The sequence below is a fragment of the Pan paniscus genome, chromosome 9 (genome assembly GCF_029289425.2).
Source record: "Pan paniscus chromosome 9, NHGRI_mPanPan1-v2.0_pri, whole genome shotgun sequence".
Classification (NCBI taxonomy): domain Eukaryota; kingdom Metazoa; phylum Chordata; class Mammalia; order Primates; family Hominidae; genus Pan; species Pan paniscus.
In genome coordinates, this window is record NC_073258.2 from 51,303,171 (window position 1) to 51,323,318 (window position 20,148).

Below are 20,148 nucleotides of genomic sequence, written 5' to 3' on the forward strand. Positions count from 1 at the left end.
ATCGATAAACTCAGAGCACTGAGATATTTATTCTTCTTCCCTTGCTTGTGAAGATACAACCAATGTTGAAATGATGCTTGCATTTTTATTGCAATAAGCAAAATATTTGTTAACTATATGATATTCAGAAAAAGGATAATTACAAGGTGATGAGGTGGCAGAAAAACGAGGAAAATTACTTTTCACCATTATCTCTATCATGGGTTGAGTATCCCTAATCCAAAAATCCAAAATCTGTATCAAAACATTTCATGCACCCCAAAAATAAATACACCTACTACATACTCACAAAAATTAAAGATTAGAACATTTTTAAAAATGCTGCAAAATCCAAAAGTTTTTAAGCACCTACATGACACTGAAAGGAAATGCTAACTGAAGCATTTCAGATTATGAATTTTCAGATTAGGGATGTTCAACCAGTAAGTATAATGCAAATATTCCAAAATCTTAAAAAAATCCAAAGTCCAAAACACTTCTCATCCCACGCATTTCATATAAGAAATGACCAATCTTTATAATCTGTTGAAATGTTCCATATGTATATATTACGTATTCTAAAGATAAATCACATTTTGATATCCTGCAGATTTAACTACAAAACACACAGTAATATTTTATTTGTGAACCAAAGTAATGCTTTTCTTTATCAGATTTTAGACCATTTTGAAACTTAATTTTTCACTTAATGATTGAAAGAAAATATGCTTTTATTTTCAAAACAATCCCACACTGAATTCAGTGGAAACTTCATTCATTTGTTTACCTGGGCATGCCACTGAACTCTGGGGAAGGACTTTTTTTAGTCCAACTTTCATAAAGAGATTTGCCTTCAAAGCCTTCATCAGGGCTTTTCAGCTACACAAATTAAAAGAAAAAAAGAGAATACTTACAAATCAGATATATTAAAAACTAGATGTCCATTAACCAGAAGTGAGTAACTAAGCCACAATTCAGCAAAAACAAGGGATGCTATCCATACATTAGCAGTCATCAAGAATTATAAGTTTCTGACAAGTGGGAAAATACTCATGTGATTATATATAGGTGAACTATATTATAAAAATAAATGTATGAAGTGCATAGCATAAACAGGCTACACCAAATTCATACCAAGCCATTGTCTTTAGATGAATGGCATAGCGTATGATCTTTTTGTCTATTTTTCTGAATTAAAAGATACTACAGTCAAAACTATTTCTCATCTCACAACAAAGAAAATAAAAAGAAGTAAGCTGGTTAAGGGTAAGGATTCAATTTAATATTCTTTCTTGCCAGTAGGGTTGCCAAAGTCATTCAATAATATACAATAAACCGCAATGTCTGTTCTTGTACCAGTATCATGCTGTTTTGGTTACTGTAGCCTCATAGTATAGTTTGATGTCTCCAGCTTTGTTCTTTTTGCTTAGGATTGCCTTGGTTATATGGGCTCTTTTATGGATCCATATGAATTTTAAATTTTTCAAATTCTGTGAAGAATGCCAATAATAGTTTAATAGGAATAGCACTGAATCTATAAATTACTTTGGGCAATATGGCCGTTTTAATGATATTGATTCTTCCTATCCATGAGCATGGAATGTTTTTTCCATTTGAATATGTCATCTCTGATTTCTTAGAGCAGTGGTTTGTAGTTCTCCTTGTAGAGATCTTTCACCTCCTGAGTTAGCTGTATTCATAGGTATTTTGTTCATTTTGTGGTAATTGTGAATGAGTGTTAATTTGTGACTTGGCTCTTGGCTTGTCTGTTGTTAGTGTATAGGAATGCTAGCAATTTTTGTACATTGATTTTGTATCCTGACACTGCTACAGCTGCTTATCAGCTTAAGGAGCTTTTGGGCTTTGACAATGGAATTTCCTAGATATAGAATAATGTCATCTGCAAACAGGGATAGTTTGACCTCCTCTCTTTTTATTTGAATGAGCTTTATTTTTTTGTCTTGCCTGATTACCCTGGCCAGCACTTCCAATACTATGTTGAATAGGAGTGATTAGAGAAGAGTCCTTATTTTGTGTCAGTTTTGAAAAGGACTGCTTGTAGCTTTGGCCCATTCAGTACGATGTTGGCTGTGGGTTTGTCATATATGGCTCTTATTATTTGGAGGTTTGCTCCTTCAATACCTAGTTTATTGATAGTTTTTAACATGAAGAGATATTCAATGTTATTGAAAGCTTTTCTCTGCATTTATTGAGATAATCATGTGGTTTTTGTTTCTAGTTCTGCCTATGTGATTAACTGCATTTATTGATTTGCATATGTTGAATCAACCTTGCATCCCTGGGATGAAGCCTACTTGTTTGTGGTGGATAAGCTTTCTAATGTGCTGCTGGATTCTGTTTGCCAGTATTTTATTGAGGATTTTTGCATCATTGTTCATCATAGATACTGGCCTGAATTTTTGTTGCTGTTGTATCTCTGCCAAATTTTGGTATTGGGATGATGCTGGCCTCATAGAATTAGTTAGGGAGGAGTCTCTCCTCCTAATTATTTGGCAATAGTTTCAATAGAAATAGTACCAGCCCTTCTTTGTACCTCTGGTAGAATTAAGCTGTGAATCCATTTGGTCCTCGGCTTTTTTTGGTTGGTAAGCTATTTATTACTGCCTCAGTTTCAGAACTCATGATTGGCCTGTTCAGGGATTCAATTTCTTTCTGGTTCAGCCTTCAGAAGGTGTATGTTTCCAGGAATTTATCCTTTTTTTTCTTTTTCCTTTCCTTTTCTTTTTTTTTCTGTTTTTGTTTTGTTTTTTGATGAAGTCTTGCACTGTCACCTGGGCTAGAGTGCAATTGCGTGATCTCTGCTCACTGCAACCTCGTTCACGCAATTCTCCTGCTTCAGCCTCCCGAGCAGCTGGGATTACAGGCACCTGCCACCACACCCAGCTAATTTCCATTTCTTCTAGATTCTTTAGTTTATGTGCATAGAGGTGTTTATAATGTTCTCTGATGTTTGTATTTCTGTGGGGTCAGTGGGAATATTCCCCCTTATCATTTCTGACGGTGTTTATTTGAATCTCATCACTTTTCTTTTTTATTAGTCTAGTTAGCACTCTATTTTTTATTAATTTTTTTCAAAAAATCAGCTCCTGGATTCGTTAATATTTTGAAGGGTTTTTCATGTCTCCAACACCTTCAGTTCAGCTGTGGTCTTGGTTACTTTGTGTCTTCCGCTAGCTTTGGGGTTTGTTTGCTTTTGTTCTCTAGTATATTTAGTTTTGACACTATGCTGTTAACTTGAGATCTTTCTAATGTTTTTTTCTTTTTTTTTTGAGACGGAGTCTCTCTCTGTTGTCCAGGCTGGAGTGCAGTGACGTGATCTCAGCTCACTGCAACCTCCACCTCCCGGGTTCAAGCGATTCTCCTGCCTCAGCCTCCCAAATAGCTGGGACTACAGGCACCCGCCACCACGTCTGGCTAATTTTTTGTATTTTTAGTAGAGACGGGGTTTCACTGTGTTTGCCAGGATGGTCTCGATCTCCTGACCTTGTGATCTGCCCTTCTCGGCCTCCCAAAGTGCTGGGATTACAGGTGTGAGCCACCACACCTGGCCAGATATTTCTAACTTTTAATGTGGGCATTTAGTGCTATAAATTTCCCTTTAAATTCTGCCTTAGCTGTGTCCCAGAGATTCTGGTGTGTCATATCTTTGTTCTCATTAGTTTCAAAGAACTTCTTGATTCCTGCTTTTATCTCATTATATACCCACAAGTCATTCAGGAGCAGGTTATTCAATTTCCATGGAATTGCATAGTTTTGAGTGAATTTCTTACTCTTGATTTTGAATTTGCACGGCAGTACAAGAGACGTTTTTAATTTCATTTATTTTGCTTTTGCTGAGGAGTGTTTTACTTCCAATTATGTGATCAATTTTAGAGTAAGTGCCATGGGCTGATGAGAAGAATGTCTATTCTGTTGTTTCTGGGTGGAGAATTTTGTAGATATCTATCAGGTCCATTTGATCCAGTACTCAGTTTAGGCCATGAATATCTTTGTTATTTTATGTTTTGAAAATTAATTAATATTTTCAATAGGCTGTTAAAGTCTACCACTATTATTGTGTGGGAGTCTAAGTCTCTTTGAAGGTCTCTAAGAACTTGCCTTATGAATCTGGGTGCTCCTGTATTATGTGCGTATATATTTAGGACAGTAAGCTCTTCTTGTTGAATTGAATCCTTCACCGTTACGTGATGCCCTTCTTTGTCTTTTTTTTATATTTGTTGGTTTAAAGTCTGTTTTGTCAGAAACTAGAATTGCAACTCCTGCATTTTTCTGTTTTCTATTTGCTTGGTAGACTTTCCTTCATCTATTTATTTTGACTTATGTGTGTCATTGCATATGAGAAGGGTCTCTTGAAGACAGGATACCAATAGGTCCTGGTTCTTTATCCAGCTTGCCACTCTATGTATTTTAATTGGTGTATTTAGCCCATTTACATATAAGATTAGAATTGAAATGTGTGGATTTGATCCTGTCATCATGATGTTAGCTGGTTATTCTGCAGACTTATGTGATTGCTTTATAGTATCACTGGTCTGTGTACTTCAGTGTGTTTTTGTCATGGATGGTGACAGTCTTTCCTGTCCATATTTAGTACTTCTCTCAATAACTCTTGTTAAGACAGGTCTGGTGGTAACAAATTCCCTCAGCATTTGCTTGTCTTGAAAGAATCTTATTTCTCCTTCACGTATAAAGCTTAATGTGGTCGGATATGAAATTCTGGATTGGAATTTCTTTTTTCTAAGAATGTTGAACATTGGCCCCCAATCTCTTCTGGCTTGCAGGGTTTCAGCTGAGAGGTCCACTGTTAGGCTGATGGGCTTCCCTTTGCAGGTAACCTGGCCGTTCCCTCTAGCTGCCTTTAACATTTTTTCTCTCATTTTGTCCTTGGAGAATCTGATGAGTATGTGTCTTGGGGATGATCTTCTCAAGTAGTATCTTACTGAGGTTCTCTGCATTTCCTGAATTTGAATGTTGGCCTATCTAGCTATGTTGGGAAAGTTCTCATGGATTATATCCTGGAATATGTTTTCCAAGCTGGTTCCATTCTTCCTATCTCTTTCAAGTACACCAATCAGCCATAGATTCAGTCTCTTTACATAATCACATATTTCTTGGTGGTTTTATTCATTCTTTTTTCTCTATTCTTGTCTGCCTGTATTATTTCAGAAAGACAGTCTTCAACTCTAAGATTCTTTCCTTCACTTGGTCTATACTGCTATTAATACTTGTGACTGCATTGTGAAGTTGCTGTAGTATTTTTCAGCTCTATTCTTCTCTAAACTGGCTCATTTTACTGTCAGTTCCTGCAATGTTTTAACATGATTTTTAGCTTCCTAGAATTGGGTTACAACACGCTCCTTTACCTCAGTAAACTTTGTCCCTATCCATATTATGAATTCTACTTCTGTCATTTCAGGCATCTCAGCCTCAACCCGGTTCCGAAACCTTGCTGGAGAAGTGATGCAGTCATTTGGAGGAAAGAGGGCACTGTGGCATTTTGAGTTTTCAATGTTCTTGTACTGATCCTTTCTCATCTTTGTGGGCTTATCTGCTTTCGATCTTTGAGGTTGGTGACCTTTGAGTGGAGCTTGTCCTTTTTTTTCTTTTCTTTTCTTTTTTTTTTTTTTTAAACAGTCTAGCCACTTTTCTGCAGGGCTGCTGTGTTGTGTTGGGGGGTCGACTCCAATCGCTAGTTGCCTCAGATTTTACAGTACCTGGAGGAATCATCGGTGATGGCTGTGAAACAGTAAAGAATGCAGCCTGCTTCTTACTGTAGGACCTCCATCCAAGGGAGTTATAGACATGTTGCCAGCCTGAACAGACCTGTAGGAGGTGGCTGGAGACCCCACTAGGAGGTCTTACCCAGACAGGAGGAAAAGGATCAGGGACCCAGTTTAAAAAGTAGCCTGGCCACGTTTTTGTAGAGCAACTGTGCTGTGGTGAGGGTCCACTTCAGCCCTCGGTTGTCTTGGACACTCCGAAGTCTGAAACCTGGGATGGCTAAGTCACCCAAACAGCAAAGATGGTGGTTTGCCCCTCCTCCTGGCAGCTCCATCCCAGGGTGTCCTAAAACCAGAGAACACCAGTGGGGTAGCCAGAAACCCTAGTTGGGAGGCTCCACCCATTGATGAGGATCGCAGTTGGGGATCTGCTTTATAAGGAAGTCTGGCCACGTTTTTGTGAGGCCACTGTGCTGTGCTGGGGTACCGCTTCCACCCCCAGTCATCTTGGGCTCTCCAAAGCCTAAAGGTGGGAATGGCTAAGCCACCCAAACAGCAAAGATGGCAGCCCACCCCTCCACCCCCACCTCCCTGCCCCCCACCACCACCCAAGAGCTCTTTCCCAGATAGGCACAACACTGCTACCAGTGGCTGGCTGGAAATCCAAGCCAGTGGGTCTTATCCTGTGAAGTGCTGTGGAAGTGGGGCCTGCAGACCATCACTGCTCAGGCCCTTGAATTCGGCCTCTTTTTTATGGGTATGTATGGGGGTCTAACCTCCTGCTGTGCTGGAGTTGCAGTTACTTTTGCCATGAAGCCTGGAAAGCTGGTGTATCTAAAGCTCCTGTGTCTCCGTGCATGCCTAAGTGGCTGTTCTGCTAAGACTCCATGCAGCTGTGTATCAGACTGAAGGCCCTGGTGGAGTGGGTTCACAAGGGTATCTGCTGACCTAAGGGTTGTAAAGATCCATGGGAAAAGCATGGTTTCCTGGGGTTGCACATTCGCTCATCATTTTCCTGGGTTGGGGAGGTTCCCTTGACTCTGTATCATTCCCAGGTGGGCCGTCGTCCTGCCTTGCTTTTCTCCATTCTCCTTGGGTTGGGTTGTTTCCTTGATTAGTCCCAATGTGAGTATCTGCTCGTTTCAGTTGAAGGTGCTGTATTTACTTGCCCCTTCAATTTCTCTTTGTGAGAGCCACACACCATAGTTGCTTCTAGTCAGTCATCTTGGTCACTCCTCCATTCCATTCTTTTGAAACCAAAGCTTAATGGCATTTAAATTTTATTTATAATCCCTATCTGAAAAAATGTAATTGTGATCTCATCTAGCCTCTGTCCCTGGAAGCCAGCACCTGGTATTCTTATGAATATTCTTTCTCAATCAGTTAGAACATTTAATGATTCCTGTGTTCTGAATTAATTGGTATCACTATACTGAAGAGTATAAACAAGTTTTTTAATTAAGGAGTTGAGCCATAGGACCGAGTCTTGGTTCGGCTACCGTACAAGTTGTGTGTGACTTTGGTGGCCAATGTTCTTTGAGCTCAGTTTCACTGTTTTAAGAATGGAGATGGTAGACATGATGCTACTAATGGGCTACCTCACAGTGGTGTGGTGAGAAATGAGGCAATCTGTGTAAACAGTTTACTAGATGTGATGGTCTGTGAAGATGTGATGTCATATATGTTATATGAAATGAAGACAAGAAGTTATAAAACACCACCAATGTTTAACATAATAATACCTCAAGAAAACATCATTTGTAGAATTTGGGTTTTCTTAAATTATATGTAATTATATACCTCTTTTGTTAGGTTGTATACCAAGCTGTACATCAGCGGTGTACAATCAACTCTCAGAGTGTAGTTTCCTGAAAAATAAGAAAAGAATAGATTTTAAAATTTAATTTCTTTCTGTTATTATTTTCTTCAAAGACCACTGCTAAATTCCTACCAGAATGATTGTTTTAAAACCTGATTTCAACTGTAACTCTCCAATGGCTTCCCAACTAACTCTGTAAAGTCCATCATTCTCACCATGGCCCACACTGCCATATATGAAACCCTAGGTCACCTCTCAAAATCTGCATTTTACATTCTGCCCAAGAATACTCCCTCAGTATCTTTGCACACACTGTCCTTCCAGCCTGGAACAGTATTCTGCATTATATCTGCATGACTTACTCCTCCTCCTCTGGTCTAATGTCATGTTTTTCTGAGAGATTTCCCCTGATCACCCTACCTAAAATAGCACTCTCTTACCCCCTAATTTTAGCCACTCTCTCTTTTAACCTTGGCTCATGTTTCTCTATATTACTCATCTATTTAACATAAAACATATTAAGTACTTGTCTTTTTATTATTGGCCCTCCCACTAGACGATAAGTCCCCTGGGATAAGGTGCACTCTCTTGTTTGCTGCCATACCCCAAGTGTTTAGAACAATCCTAGAATTTGGCATTTAACCAATCAATATTTGTTGTAACAATGAATTTGTGAACCAGGTGCTCTTCTTAGAGTTTCAGTCCCCATTCCTCAGGAGGGGGCTGGTGGTTGTGACAATCAAGTGAAGCACCCAGGAGAGGTGTTCTTGGGAAGCCAAGACAGCACAGGGAGGGGCTGCTGACTCAGGAGGAGTTTTGGGGGAGGGAAGTCAAGACAAATTCACAAACTTGGAGAGGGGACTCTTGAACTGGGTTTTCTAGAACCAGGACACAGTTGGGGGGGAAAATGGTATTTGCAGCTAAAGGCATAGCCTGTGTGAATGCCCAGAAATGTAAAAGCACATGAAACACTCAGAGGATGGCAACTAGCTTTTATCCCAAAGCCTCAGATCCATGTTTGAGAACAGCAAAAGTTGAGGCTTTTAAAATAGTGACACCACAACAGAATTGTTTATGGAACTTAAAGATTTGATTTTAGATTCTAAAATTTATCTGGAAGAATAAATATGTACAAACAGCCAATGTAATTTTTAAAACAGAAGTGCTTATAAGAGTGGAAATTGGGGAGTGGAGTAGTTTGGCAGCATTTATTACAATTTAATTGCCCACATCTGAAGACCAAATAAATATACTTGTAGCTCTCTACCCTCTCCTCACATTATACCAAAAAAGCATGCAAATAAAATAATATTAACCACAACAAACTGAAGCAATCTGTCCAGCAGCTAGAAAACTGATACAAAATTTGTCCTATTGAATACATTGTAGATTTTTGTTGTCTGGTGGTAGTGTTTGTTTTTTAAGTGAAACAGAGATATGTGCTGATATGGAAAGTTTTTCATAATGTGTTGCTGAATGAAAAAGGCAAGTTGTAGAACCATTTAGCTGTAATATGATACCAAATACCTGTATAAGGTGGTGAGAGACAATAGAGTGTAGTGGTTAGAAGGGTAAAGTTGGAACAGATCAGTCTGATTTGAGTCTAAGCTCAACCCTTCACTAGCTGTGTGGCCTTGGGAAAATTACTTAACCTCTCTGAGTGTCAGTTTCTTCTTTTATACAAAAGGGATAATAAAAATATTTACTTACTTATCTCAGAGAGTTATTGTGAGTACTGAATAATTTTTTTACGTGTAAAGCACCTGAGATAGCACCCACTACGCTCTTGGTGCTTTGTGAAGCTAAATTCTATATATTAATGCCAACATGATGGAAACACCCAAAACTGAGGATAGTAATACCTTTGGAGAGAGGACTAAGTTTGAGAGTAGTTTGCATTGGGGAGTTTCGCTTTATTTGTAAATTTTACATTTTAACATTAGAAATTTCAGAATCTATGATTATTTGTATTATTTGAGAAAGAAACATTAATACAATGTAAAAATATAAAACAAGTGAGATGAATGGTGTCCCAATCATATAGTACGTCCTGTCCTTTGTTCTCGATTTTGAAAATTATAGAGACACAATGGAGCAATTTCAAGCCAGGGATGACATAAGTAGCAAAGCTTAATGAGTTTTTAAAATACATTAAAATATCAAATCTTAAAAAACTATGGCCAAGTATGGTGCCACACACCTGTTTTCCCAGCTACTTGGGAGGCTGATGGGGGAGGATCAGTTGAGCTCAGGAGTTTGAAACTATCCTGGACAATACTACAAGATCTCATTTCAAAACAACAATAACAACAACAACAACAACAAAAAAAAAAAAACAGAAAAAAACTATCAATAAAGAGAACGTTATTCTACGTTTCAAGAAAATATATTTGGAGTATTTATTCTGGGTGGGCATATAATATACATATATATACATATATATATTTCACCTTATTATGTGTTTTAAGTAGGTGTAATGATACTAATCAAAGTTAACTTTTTTTGACATTTACTCTGTGCAAGGCACAGGTCTGGGAGATTTGCAAATGTAACTTTTTTTGCCCTTACAGGAGCCTTTGAGATAGGAGCTCTTAGAAGTTATATTTAGAAGTGAGAAAACTGAGGCACAGAAAGTAAGTAGCTTGGGTCACACAAATAGGAAGTTGCAGGGCCAGGAATGAATCCAGGCATCTGACGCCAAAGGTCAAGCTCTTAGCCACTACCCTAAGAGAAGGAGAAAAGAATAACCAAATGCACTGTGTAAACTAACTTTCAGAACAGTGTAGCTCAGAGGCATTGACAAAGAAGAAAAGGAAGGTTGGGAGCTGTGGCTCAGACCCGTAATCCTAGCATTTTGGGAGAACAATGTGGATAGACAGCTTGAGCCCAGGAGTTTGAGACCAACCTGGGTAATATGGTCAAACGTCATCTCCACTAAAAATACAAAAATTAGCTGGACGTCTAGCATTTGCCTGTAGTCCCAGCTACCAAGGAGGCTGAGGTTGGAGGATCACTTGAGCCTGGGAAATCAAGACTAGTGAGCCATGATCGCTCCACGCACTCCAACCTGGGCTGCGGAGTGAGACCCTGACTCAAAACAAACAAGCAGACAAACAAAAAAACAGAAGAAGAACAGAAACAGAAAAAAACAAACAAACAAACAAAAAACAGAAAAAGAACAGAAACAAAAAAACACAAAAAAAAAAAAAACAGAAAAAGAAAAAGAAAATGCCAACGTGACTCCATCAAGGTCTCATGTTCCGAGTGTTGACATGGCAAATTTACTAATACACTAAAGAAAATATTCTAAAAACTTCCCCCTTCATTCATTTAGTCCTTTTTTTTTTTTTTTTGCAACCGTACCACAAATATTTATTTAATAAGACACTAGGAATCTAGGAGTGAATAAGCAAGATACTGTCTGTTCCTTGTTAAAGAATACAGTCTATTACTTGTAAAACAAATAATTACTTAATAATGACAGTGATGAGTGCCATGAAGACATGTCTTCCCTGAAAAAGTAACATTTCAAAGGAGGGTCTAAGGATAAGGATTAAACACATAAAGAGGTGTTGAAGAGCAATCTGAGTGTAGAGAACAGGAGTGCAATGGCTGGGATGTTGCATATGGTCAAGATATAGATATATTAGTGGAGCTGGACTGTAGTGAAAATGGACTCTTTCATTTTCATGAAAATCAATCTGAGATTTCCTTTAGTTTGGTCCTTTGCTTATTAAACGTATTTCCATTCTTCAAAGTCAGCCTCAAATGCCTATCCCCTTTCTCAAGCCTTTCCTGAAGTTTCTATTATCCTTTCCTCTGAACTCCCAGAGTGGTTTTATCCTACCCTTTCTAAAGTACCTGCATACATTATAATTCAAGATTGATTTAGTATATTATCTATACTGAGTGCGCCACCACGCCCGGCTAATTTTTGCATTTGTAATATCTATGGGGTTTCACCATGTTGGCCAGGCTGGTTTCGAAATCCTGACCTGAAGTGATCCACCCGCTTCAGCCTCCCAAAGTGCTGCGATTACAGGCGTGAGCCACCGCACCCCACAAATGATACTTTTTTTCTACACCATTCTAAATTATAGAACTCTTTAGGTCCCTGAGTTAATCATTCAACAGATACTTACTAAATTCCTGCTGTATATAAAAAGAAATCTGCCAGATGAAGCTAATCAAAGAATGCTGCTTTTCTGAATTAGTACTCTATACTTCAAAGCAAAAAAAAAGTAAGAAAAGAAAGAAAAGAAAAGAGAAAAGAAAACAAAAGGAAAGGAAAGAAGAAAAGAAACACCTGTTCACCTAGGGCTCACCCAACTCTCAACTAGGGTTCATACACTGCTTCCTGTCAGAGGTTGCAGTAGATTCCCTAACCACACGTTAATGCATAGCCTTCCTTGTTAGTGCATAATTTATTAACTAGACTGCTGCTCCTAGTTTAATCACATCTTTTCTTATGAGACCAACGATATTCACCTTCTATAGATGAGTCAGCATTAATATAAGCCACGCCACGCTCTTGAAGGAGTCTTGAATTCTCCTATAATAAAAAGGAAAACTATAAATATAAAGTTATAACCCACTCCCCCTCCCCCACAAAATGCACATCTACATTTAATGTATGTAGATTTCTAATTGAGCTGACCCATATTAACGACAAATTTGACATAAGAAATTCTCATAAAAGAGCTGCTTTGAAAGAATTTCAATAAAGATTACTGGTAGGAAACAACAAGCAAAACTTGTTAAAAGCTAATATTTAAGATGAAATTGTCCATATACTTATGGTAAGTGGAAAATGAGTTAATTTCTTAACCATACTGTAGTTTATCCTTCAAAAAGTTGTCTTAGCAAACATGAATGACCTAAGAGACTTTTCAGTGAAAATCTTCCTATAAACATCTCATTATTTAAGCAGAGAATCTTGTCTGATTCACATGGAATGAAGGTATTTTAAGTGTATGAAATTTTAAGTTAAATTTCATTTTATGAAAAATAAGTGAACTTAAATCATCTCCTGACCATGAAGTCAGGCTCTCCTGTAGGATGGTACCATCTCCTGGTCAATATTGATAATTGCACACTTATAGAACAAAGCGTAGCAAAGTTTTTTTGAGATATCAATGTGAATTCTGAGTCTCTAAAATACATAATTTCCTAAGCATTCTGACTATAAGATAAAAAATGAAAAAAATACAACTGTAAGTGAAAAAAATAATTTGAAAGACACAAATTACACCGTCAAAATATTAGGTTCTTCCAGATAGTGGCAAAATTCTTTCTTATAAAACTTTGACTAAGTCTACAGGAGCACCATTTTTTTTTCAAAGAAAATTAAAGTCCACAGGGTTTCACATAATATCTGGAGTATGAAAGGAGCCAATAAATATTTACAGCATGACTGGAAATTAATGGAATAAACATTGACTTTGCATATATTTACTTTATAGCTAACGTTTCTGTTATATAAAGCCAACAATACATGCAGGTAAAATTACTTTTCAAATGGCTTAGTAAATATTCTGTGGTGGAAATTTCTGCCTTACTTTTAGCATAATTTAACATAGAGCAGGTCATTATGAATTAAGAAAGATAAATGAAAAGTATACCTTACAGCCAGGCGTGGTGACGCACGCCTGTATTCCTAGCACTTTGGGAGGCCGAGGCAGGCATATCACTTAAGCTCAGGAGTTTGAGGCCAGCCTGGCCAACACAGCAAAACCCTGTCTCTATTAAACATAAAAAAATTAGCCAGGTATGGTGGCACATGCCTGTAATCCCGGCTACTCAGGAGCCTAGAGCAGGAGAATTGCTTGAACCCGGGATGCTGACGCTGCAGTGAGCAGAAATCACATCACTGTACTCCAGCCTGGGCAACAGAGCGAGACTCTGTATAGTTAGCTTTAGGAGATATTTTGGAAAGCGTAATAGAATCATGATAGAAATCAAACATGATACAGGAAAATTTGGCTTCATGGTCAGGAAATAGAGACAATTTAACTTCATATTTTTCATAAATTTGAAATAGTTTAATTCCCTTTGAATCAGACAAGATTCTCCATTTAAATGACATGTTTATGGCAAGATATTCACTGAAAAGTCTGTTAAGTCGTTCATGTTTGCTAAGACAATATTTTGAAGAACAAACTACAATATGATTAAGAAACTAACTCCTTGTTTTGATGTTTGGTTTCTAGCATATCTACTTATTTACTCTCATACTCCCAGGAAATAAAGATAAATTAATTTTGACAATTGACATTAAGTGGCTCTAAAATGTTCAAACAAAACTTAGTTCTTTAGCAACAGAGATTTTTATTGCTGATTTTTGAACAAGAATATGTTACTTCAGATTTTGGGGAAAAAACTTTGAATACTTTCTCATTATATTCACTTCTTATTTTTATGTGCTTGGCAAATAAGTCCTGGCTACTTTATTTTATAAAAATTTATATTATAGCAAATTACCAACTAACCTCTGCCCACTCAGTAGAACCAAGAAGACCAAATTCTTCTGCATCCCAGCTTGCAAACAAAATTGTTCTTCTAGGTCTCCACCCTAAAATGTATGTGTATATATAAATGATAGAAAAAAAATTCATAATATACCCAGGACACTACCAAGCCCAGATTGGAAAAAAAAAAAAAAAAGTCATTGATGGTTTGGGAAGGGCAAATTGTAGTAAAAAATCTTTACTTAAGTAACTTTCTTTTGTAAGATTTTAAAGTTGTCAATACAAAATAGCACAATTACATAGAAAAGGGGGGAAATGTGACAGTAAAAATCTTGCAAGATCATAAAACATTCTAATAGGTTTATAATGATTCGCTATGCATAGGAAGTCATTGGTGGTCTGCAACTGCCTAGAACAAAGAAAGAAATTTCTAGATGCATTTGGTATTCTGAAAGCAGATATAACTGAAAGAAAATCCTTTAGAACTCTTTCCTGTTGTTCTGACATCAAATGAACAATTGTTCAATATCAGCTGGTCCGTATGCTTTCACACCATTCTCTGCCAGAATTAATCAACAAGGGCTCAGTTAGCAACAGCAATGTTTGCTGTTGCTGAAAACCACGTAATTCAACAGAAGGGTGATGTGTCTCGGAGGTTATAAACACTGACCTTGGAGTTAAGGCAAGATCTTGTTTCAAACCCTGGTTCTCTCACTAGCAGAGTGACTGAGGGAAAGTTATTCAAACCTACTAAACTTCCATTTCTTCATCTGTATACAAGGAACAAGAGAGTAAAGATGAAGACACCACTTGATTGTGGGAGGATTAAATGGAATAATGTTTAGAAAGCACTGAGTAGGTGCTTTCAAAATTGCGAGTAGTCATCATCTTAGTAAATATTCATTTGTGCTTAAGAATGTGTATACTATAGCTGTTAACTCGAGTCTTTTGTTTTTGTCAATAGTATTATTCAAATTTCCTATTATTATTCATCAGCATTCCATTTCTTTGGCATATTCTGTAATTGTCACAGTGATGTTTTGTATAGTTAACCACAGGAATTTCCTAGAAAAATCATGAAACATTTTTGTAATAAAATTAAACACTACCTACTTCATGAATTATGTAAATTTAGGTCTCCATTGTTTGTTTTCTTCAAATATAAGATAGCTGTGTAGAAAAAAGAACTGAGTGCCTTTACATTTTATTTTAAATAGAGACATCATGGTTTTGAGGACTGGTAGTGAGAAATTTGAGTTTCAGCCCTGATTCTCTTATGCTGCCACATGCTAGCTACATAATCCTGGGGAAATTACTTGATTCTCTAAACCTTGGTTAACTTATCTGTAACATGAGAAGATAAGTAAATATGTCTTCTCCCTAGTTGCTATGACTTCAAAGAAGATAGGACATATAAAAATTTCTCAAAAAAAAAGTAAATACTATGCAAACAACATACATTATTGTTTTTATGGTTGATAAAAATATATAGATTACATTTTACAGCCCCAGACACCTTGTTTGCAGGGTCAATAAAGAGAATGAACTTCCTGCTCTCAATGTGTAATTATTATTTTAAAAAGCAAACATTTGAACTAAATTTTACTTTGGCTTTCATATGAAGATTCTAAAATGGCTAAAGTGGTGATGTTACGAGTGTAAACCTAATTTTTGTGAGAGCACACCAGGGCTCAGGATGTGAGAACACAGATTCCAAACTTTTGAGAGAATCCCATTAGACCTAAGACCAGTATTTCTCTGAATAGAGCATCTATCTCCTTAATTACTTTGTACACGTAATCTGAGGTCTGGGGTTAGAAGAGACGGAGGAACGTCTGCTTACAGTCTCTGACTAGGAAGCTTTGGCTTATAATCTAATTTCAGTGTGTTTTCTCTAGTGATGTAACCCATCTTCATCTTCTTAGTTGCCAAGAACAACCATTAACAGTATAATTCCTTTATTTCAGATTATCACTTAATACATAAATATCAATAATATATGTGTTATATAAATAAATGCAAAAATAAATAAACAATATAATTAACCAACCAACACTGAAAATTGTATTGGTATTTTTACCAAACACATGTAATGGTTGAGGTATTATTTTTATACTCCCTTTACAGAAGACTAAACTGAGACTCAGATAGGTTGTTTTTTTTCTTGCTGTTTGTTTGTATTACCTTCCTTTTTCAGTGTACCAAAGCTCCTCACAATTTCATGAACAACAGCTGCTCCACTCTGAGGGTCAATACCACCAAACACCCATGAGTCCCGGTGACCTCCCAGAATGACATATCTGTCTAGAAAGCATAGATACAAGATTATTTGTCATTTCAGGTCAATAAAAGAGAAAATTGCAAATGACTCAATAGCATCTAAATACAAAGCACTCACGCCTCAAAAAAAAAAAAAAAAGGCTAGGATCCCCAAGATTTGTGAAAATATGTTATTTCTGATTTTAATATGTGTTTCTTCTATCTGAGAAAGCATAAATGTGATAAAGCAAATATATATTTCAATGTATTACTATAATTATAAGTACTACATTAAGTAATTAAGAAAGTTTAAGGTTATCCTTATTCACATTTTTTGTAACTTTCTATTACTCCTCTCTTACCTAACTTACCACTTTCTAATATATTCAAAGTAAGAGAACATAGTGGCCACATAGGAAGTTCTCCAATTCCTATTCTTTCTATTCAGTTTTTAAGGTACAGCTCAAATATTTTCTCCCTCCATTCAGTTTTTAAGGTACAGCTCAAATATTTTCTCCCTCTATGCAGTTTTTAAAGTACAGCTCAAGTATTTTCTATAGAAGAGGGAATTTCTTTGCCTACCCAGCTCTCAGGAGTGATAAAGCATTGATCACCCTTAAGCATATGGCTCCCTTCACAAACTGTCAGTTGTTTGTCTCGGGTCTGTGTCTTCTTTTATCTCCCCATTTCCAATGCTTATCATGGAACTGGCACAAAATAGGTACTCGGTATTATTCAATAGTAGCCACTTATATATTGTTTAGTACTCTTTAGAATATGCAAACAACAAGGATATCAATATTCTTGATCTAAAATAAATCACTAGCTGCTTGTAAGAAACATGCAATTAATAGGTTTAATATGCATTTAATAGTATCTGTTTTGGTAAGAAATACAGAACAAAATAGTTCATAAGAAACTGAGCCTTCATGAACTAAGACTATGTATAAAATGTATTACTCAGTAGATCATCTGAAATTCTATGGAAATCATATGTCCATATATTTTATCAGTGGCTTTAGTGGTAGAAAATAAAACTATGCAAAGGATTCATTAATACAAGATTATCTTAATTTTCTAAGTGTGATATTTTATATCGATGTTTATAGTTATCATGAAGATATTTATGCAAAAATATGGTTAAAAAAATTCAGAAAACTCGGAAGAAAACACATCTTTCCCTACCCTGCTTCCCTTGATCCTTTAATTGAGGCCTGCACAATTTATCATTCACCTTGGTCATCTGCCCAGCCTAGCACCAAACATTCACTTTTATTCACCACCTGTACCACAATACAAAATTATTTCATACTTATTTCCTTTGTTTTTAGGTGAGTTCCACTGATTTTCTTCGCTTGTTTGTTTGTTTGTTTGTTTGTTTTGATTCACTTTGCACTCCCAGAGCTTGGTAGTATCCAGCACATAACAGTTACTTGATCAATATTTGCTAAGCAAACGATTCCTTTACCTGGTTCCACTGCTCCTCTGAGAGTACCTATCACATTGTAAATTCTCATCACTCCATTGGTAGAGTGGATGTGCATCTTGACTTTTCTAATGCAAAAATAAAAGACATTCTTAAAAAAAAAAAACTGGTTAACAGATTAACACTATAAGGGTTAAGGGAATTTTCCCCTCTGCCTTTGAAGGTTCAAGTCTGGTAAAATAAACTGAAAATTGATTAACAGGAGAAAAGGCATACAAACTTACTAACACACCAGTGTATACAGGAGCCAAACAAAATGTGAGACTCAAACAAAGGCCAAATGGCTGAAGTTTAACTAGCACCCTCTTCATAGAGGAGGGGGAAGTGGGGGAGTGCAGGTGGTTTTGAGGGGTGGTAAATGGTTTTCAAGAGAGTTAAATGGGCCCCAAAGAGCAGGCAATAGTTTATAAATAATTCTCTTTGGAACTTGAATGGAACTAGAGAACAGTCAACAGCTTGTGACAAAGCCTGTGCAGATAAAGTGATATGCCTCAGTCTTCCTTCCCACTACATGAGTTCAATCTTCCCTGGTTAATAAAATTTCAGGGAGGGGAAGGAAAGTCATTGTCTTCCTTCTGCAGGAGCTTCAGATAAGGGAACTTCAGAGAGAAACTTACACTCTGCTCTTGTGGGGTGAAGTAAGAGGTCAGAATTATTGATTCTGAAGCTGCATCTAAGGACTTTTATCCTTTAGTTCAAAGTGCTCAGCATGTCAAAACACCATACTTTGGGTTATTCATTTTCTGAGTTCCAGCAACACTCATAATTTTTAAATCTTCAATCTTGTTTAAAGATTTCTAATTGTTCACAGGCAAAAATTACACTGGTTCTAACTTGCAGTTTTGTTTCCTGCTGGTATTACATAAATTTTACTTTTTCTGTCATCCTCTATAGTATTTTTTTCTTTAAGGCTCCCCCTTAAAAGAGTTAAAATTAAAATAGTCTCTTAACTGTGTAGAAAAGTTTCCAGTAAAGCCAGGTCCAACATTGTAGGGCACTTTGAGGCTTCCTCTCCAGCTGCTATCTGGTGGTGCTGAGCCACCCATTTTTCTATTGGACACAAAAAAACATTATTAGCCACAAAAAAACCTTGAAGTAACGCATTAAAATGTTAATGGATTCACTTTATTGAGCATCTGCTCATAATATCCTTAATGAGTGCAAAGTGCTTTGAATATAATACGTCATTTAAACCTTACCATAATTCTGAGGAATTGCTACCTCCACTTCACAGATGGGGCACAGGAGGCTTAGATAACATGCCCAAAGTCATGCAACTAGTAAATGGTATAATTAAGATTCAAATTATTGATAAGAATTTGATCTGCCTTACCAGTATCTAGTAGTAAATCTAAAAGTGCTTTCCAGAGCATGTGCTGAAGAAAGAGCTTGATGTCTAACTCTCTGAAATTTTCCATTCTTATTTGTCTCACTGGTATATAGTTATTTTTTACAAAGTACTTTCATACACGCCTACTAAGAAGACAGGAGGATCAAAAGAAAGGATTTCATTTCAGAAGCCCCTAAAAGCTTCACGCTATTTTCTAAAATTCAGAAATAAAGATTCAGGCAGACCACCCAGTATATGCCATGGTCCCTGGTTATCTTTCAGCAGGTGACTGAGAAAGAAAACATGGTAATGTTTATGAAATGGTGGGGTTCTTGTAGTTTCACTTCAACATATCTGCCTTTACTGTATTAAGATGATGGATTAACTTATTCTTGATATGGGCATGTAAAACAATATACTTTTACTAAACAGCTACAGAGAGACAAATGTGTTTCCAGACAAACTTAAGAGACTGAGTGTTCAAACTGAATAATCTCGACCTTAATTGTAACTATATTTTTATGAAAATCCAGCTGTAAGGCAAAAACAGACTTCTTTGGGCCTACCACGGGCATTTTGTTCCTGTTAAATGAATATTCCAAACCTTAAACCCAGCTCCACTTAAATAATGGCCTGGAAAAATAAATGTCATTATCTGATATTATACTGAGATGTTTAGTTATGAAATCAAAAGTGGAGAATTTCAATCTGTCCTGTAAGGCTTTCTCTGCGGTCACGCACCCTCATGCACTCCAGGCTGTGCGGTGCAGCATGCTCTGTCGTGTCCTGTTTTCTTCTGTGCCTGTACACGGGTGCTTGTTCCCTGTCTACCTGTTTGAGGAAATATGAATAGCTCAACTTAACCTAGAATCTACTGCACATGCAATAAGGAAACAATCAGTAAGATCACTTTCTCATGGAAAATTCATTGAATTAACATCTCGTTTTAAAATGCTCTATCAAAGTGTAAATAATTCCTCTCTCTTTTCCCTTTTTCACTAAGGAGTTTGTATATTAAACAGAATTTCAAGTAATGTATTATAAAATTTATTTAAACTATTTACAAT

The 20,148-nt window shown here is 36.7% G+C and overlaps 1 protein-coding gene across 1 annotated transcript in view; it reads right to left on the reverse strand.

Annotated features, from left to right (window-relative positions):
• LOC100980316 (glutamate carboxypeptidase 2) overlaps window positions 1-20,148 on the reverse strand; it is a 66,234-nt gene that overhangs the window by 14,989 nt on the left and 31,097 nt on the right. Inside the window, 7 exon segments of the mRNA XM_034932633.3 lie at window positions 767-858; window positions 7,521-7,588; window positions 12,028-12,091; window positions 14,028-14,110; window positions 16,191-16,310; window positions 17,734-17,819; window positions 18,703-18,801. Of these exon segments, the coding sequence (XP_034788524.2) occupies window positions 767-858; window positions 7,521-7,588; window positions 12,028-12,091; window positions 14,028-14,110; window positions 16,191-16,310; window positions 17,734-17,819; window positions 18,703-18,801 (612 nt within the window).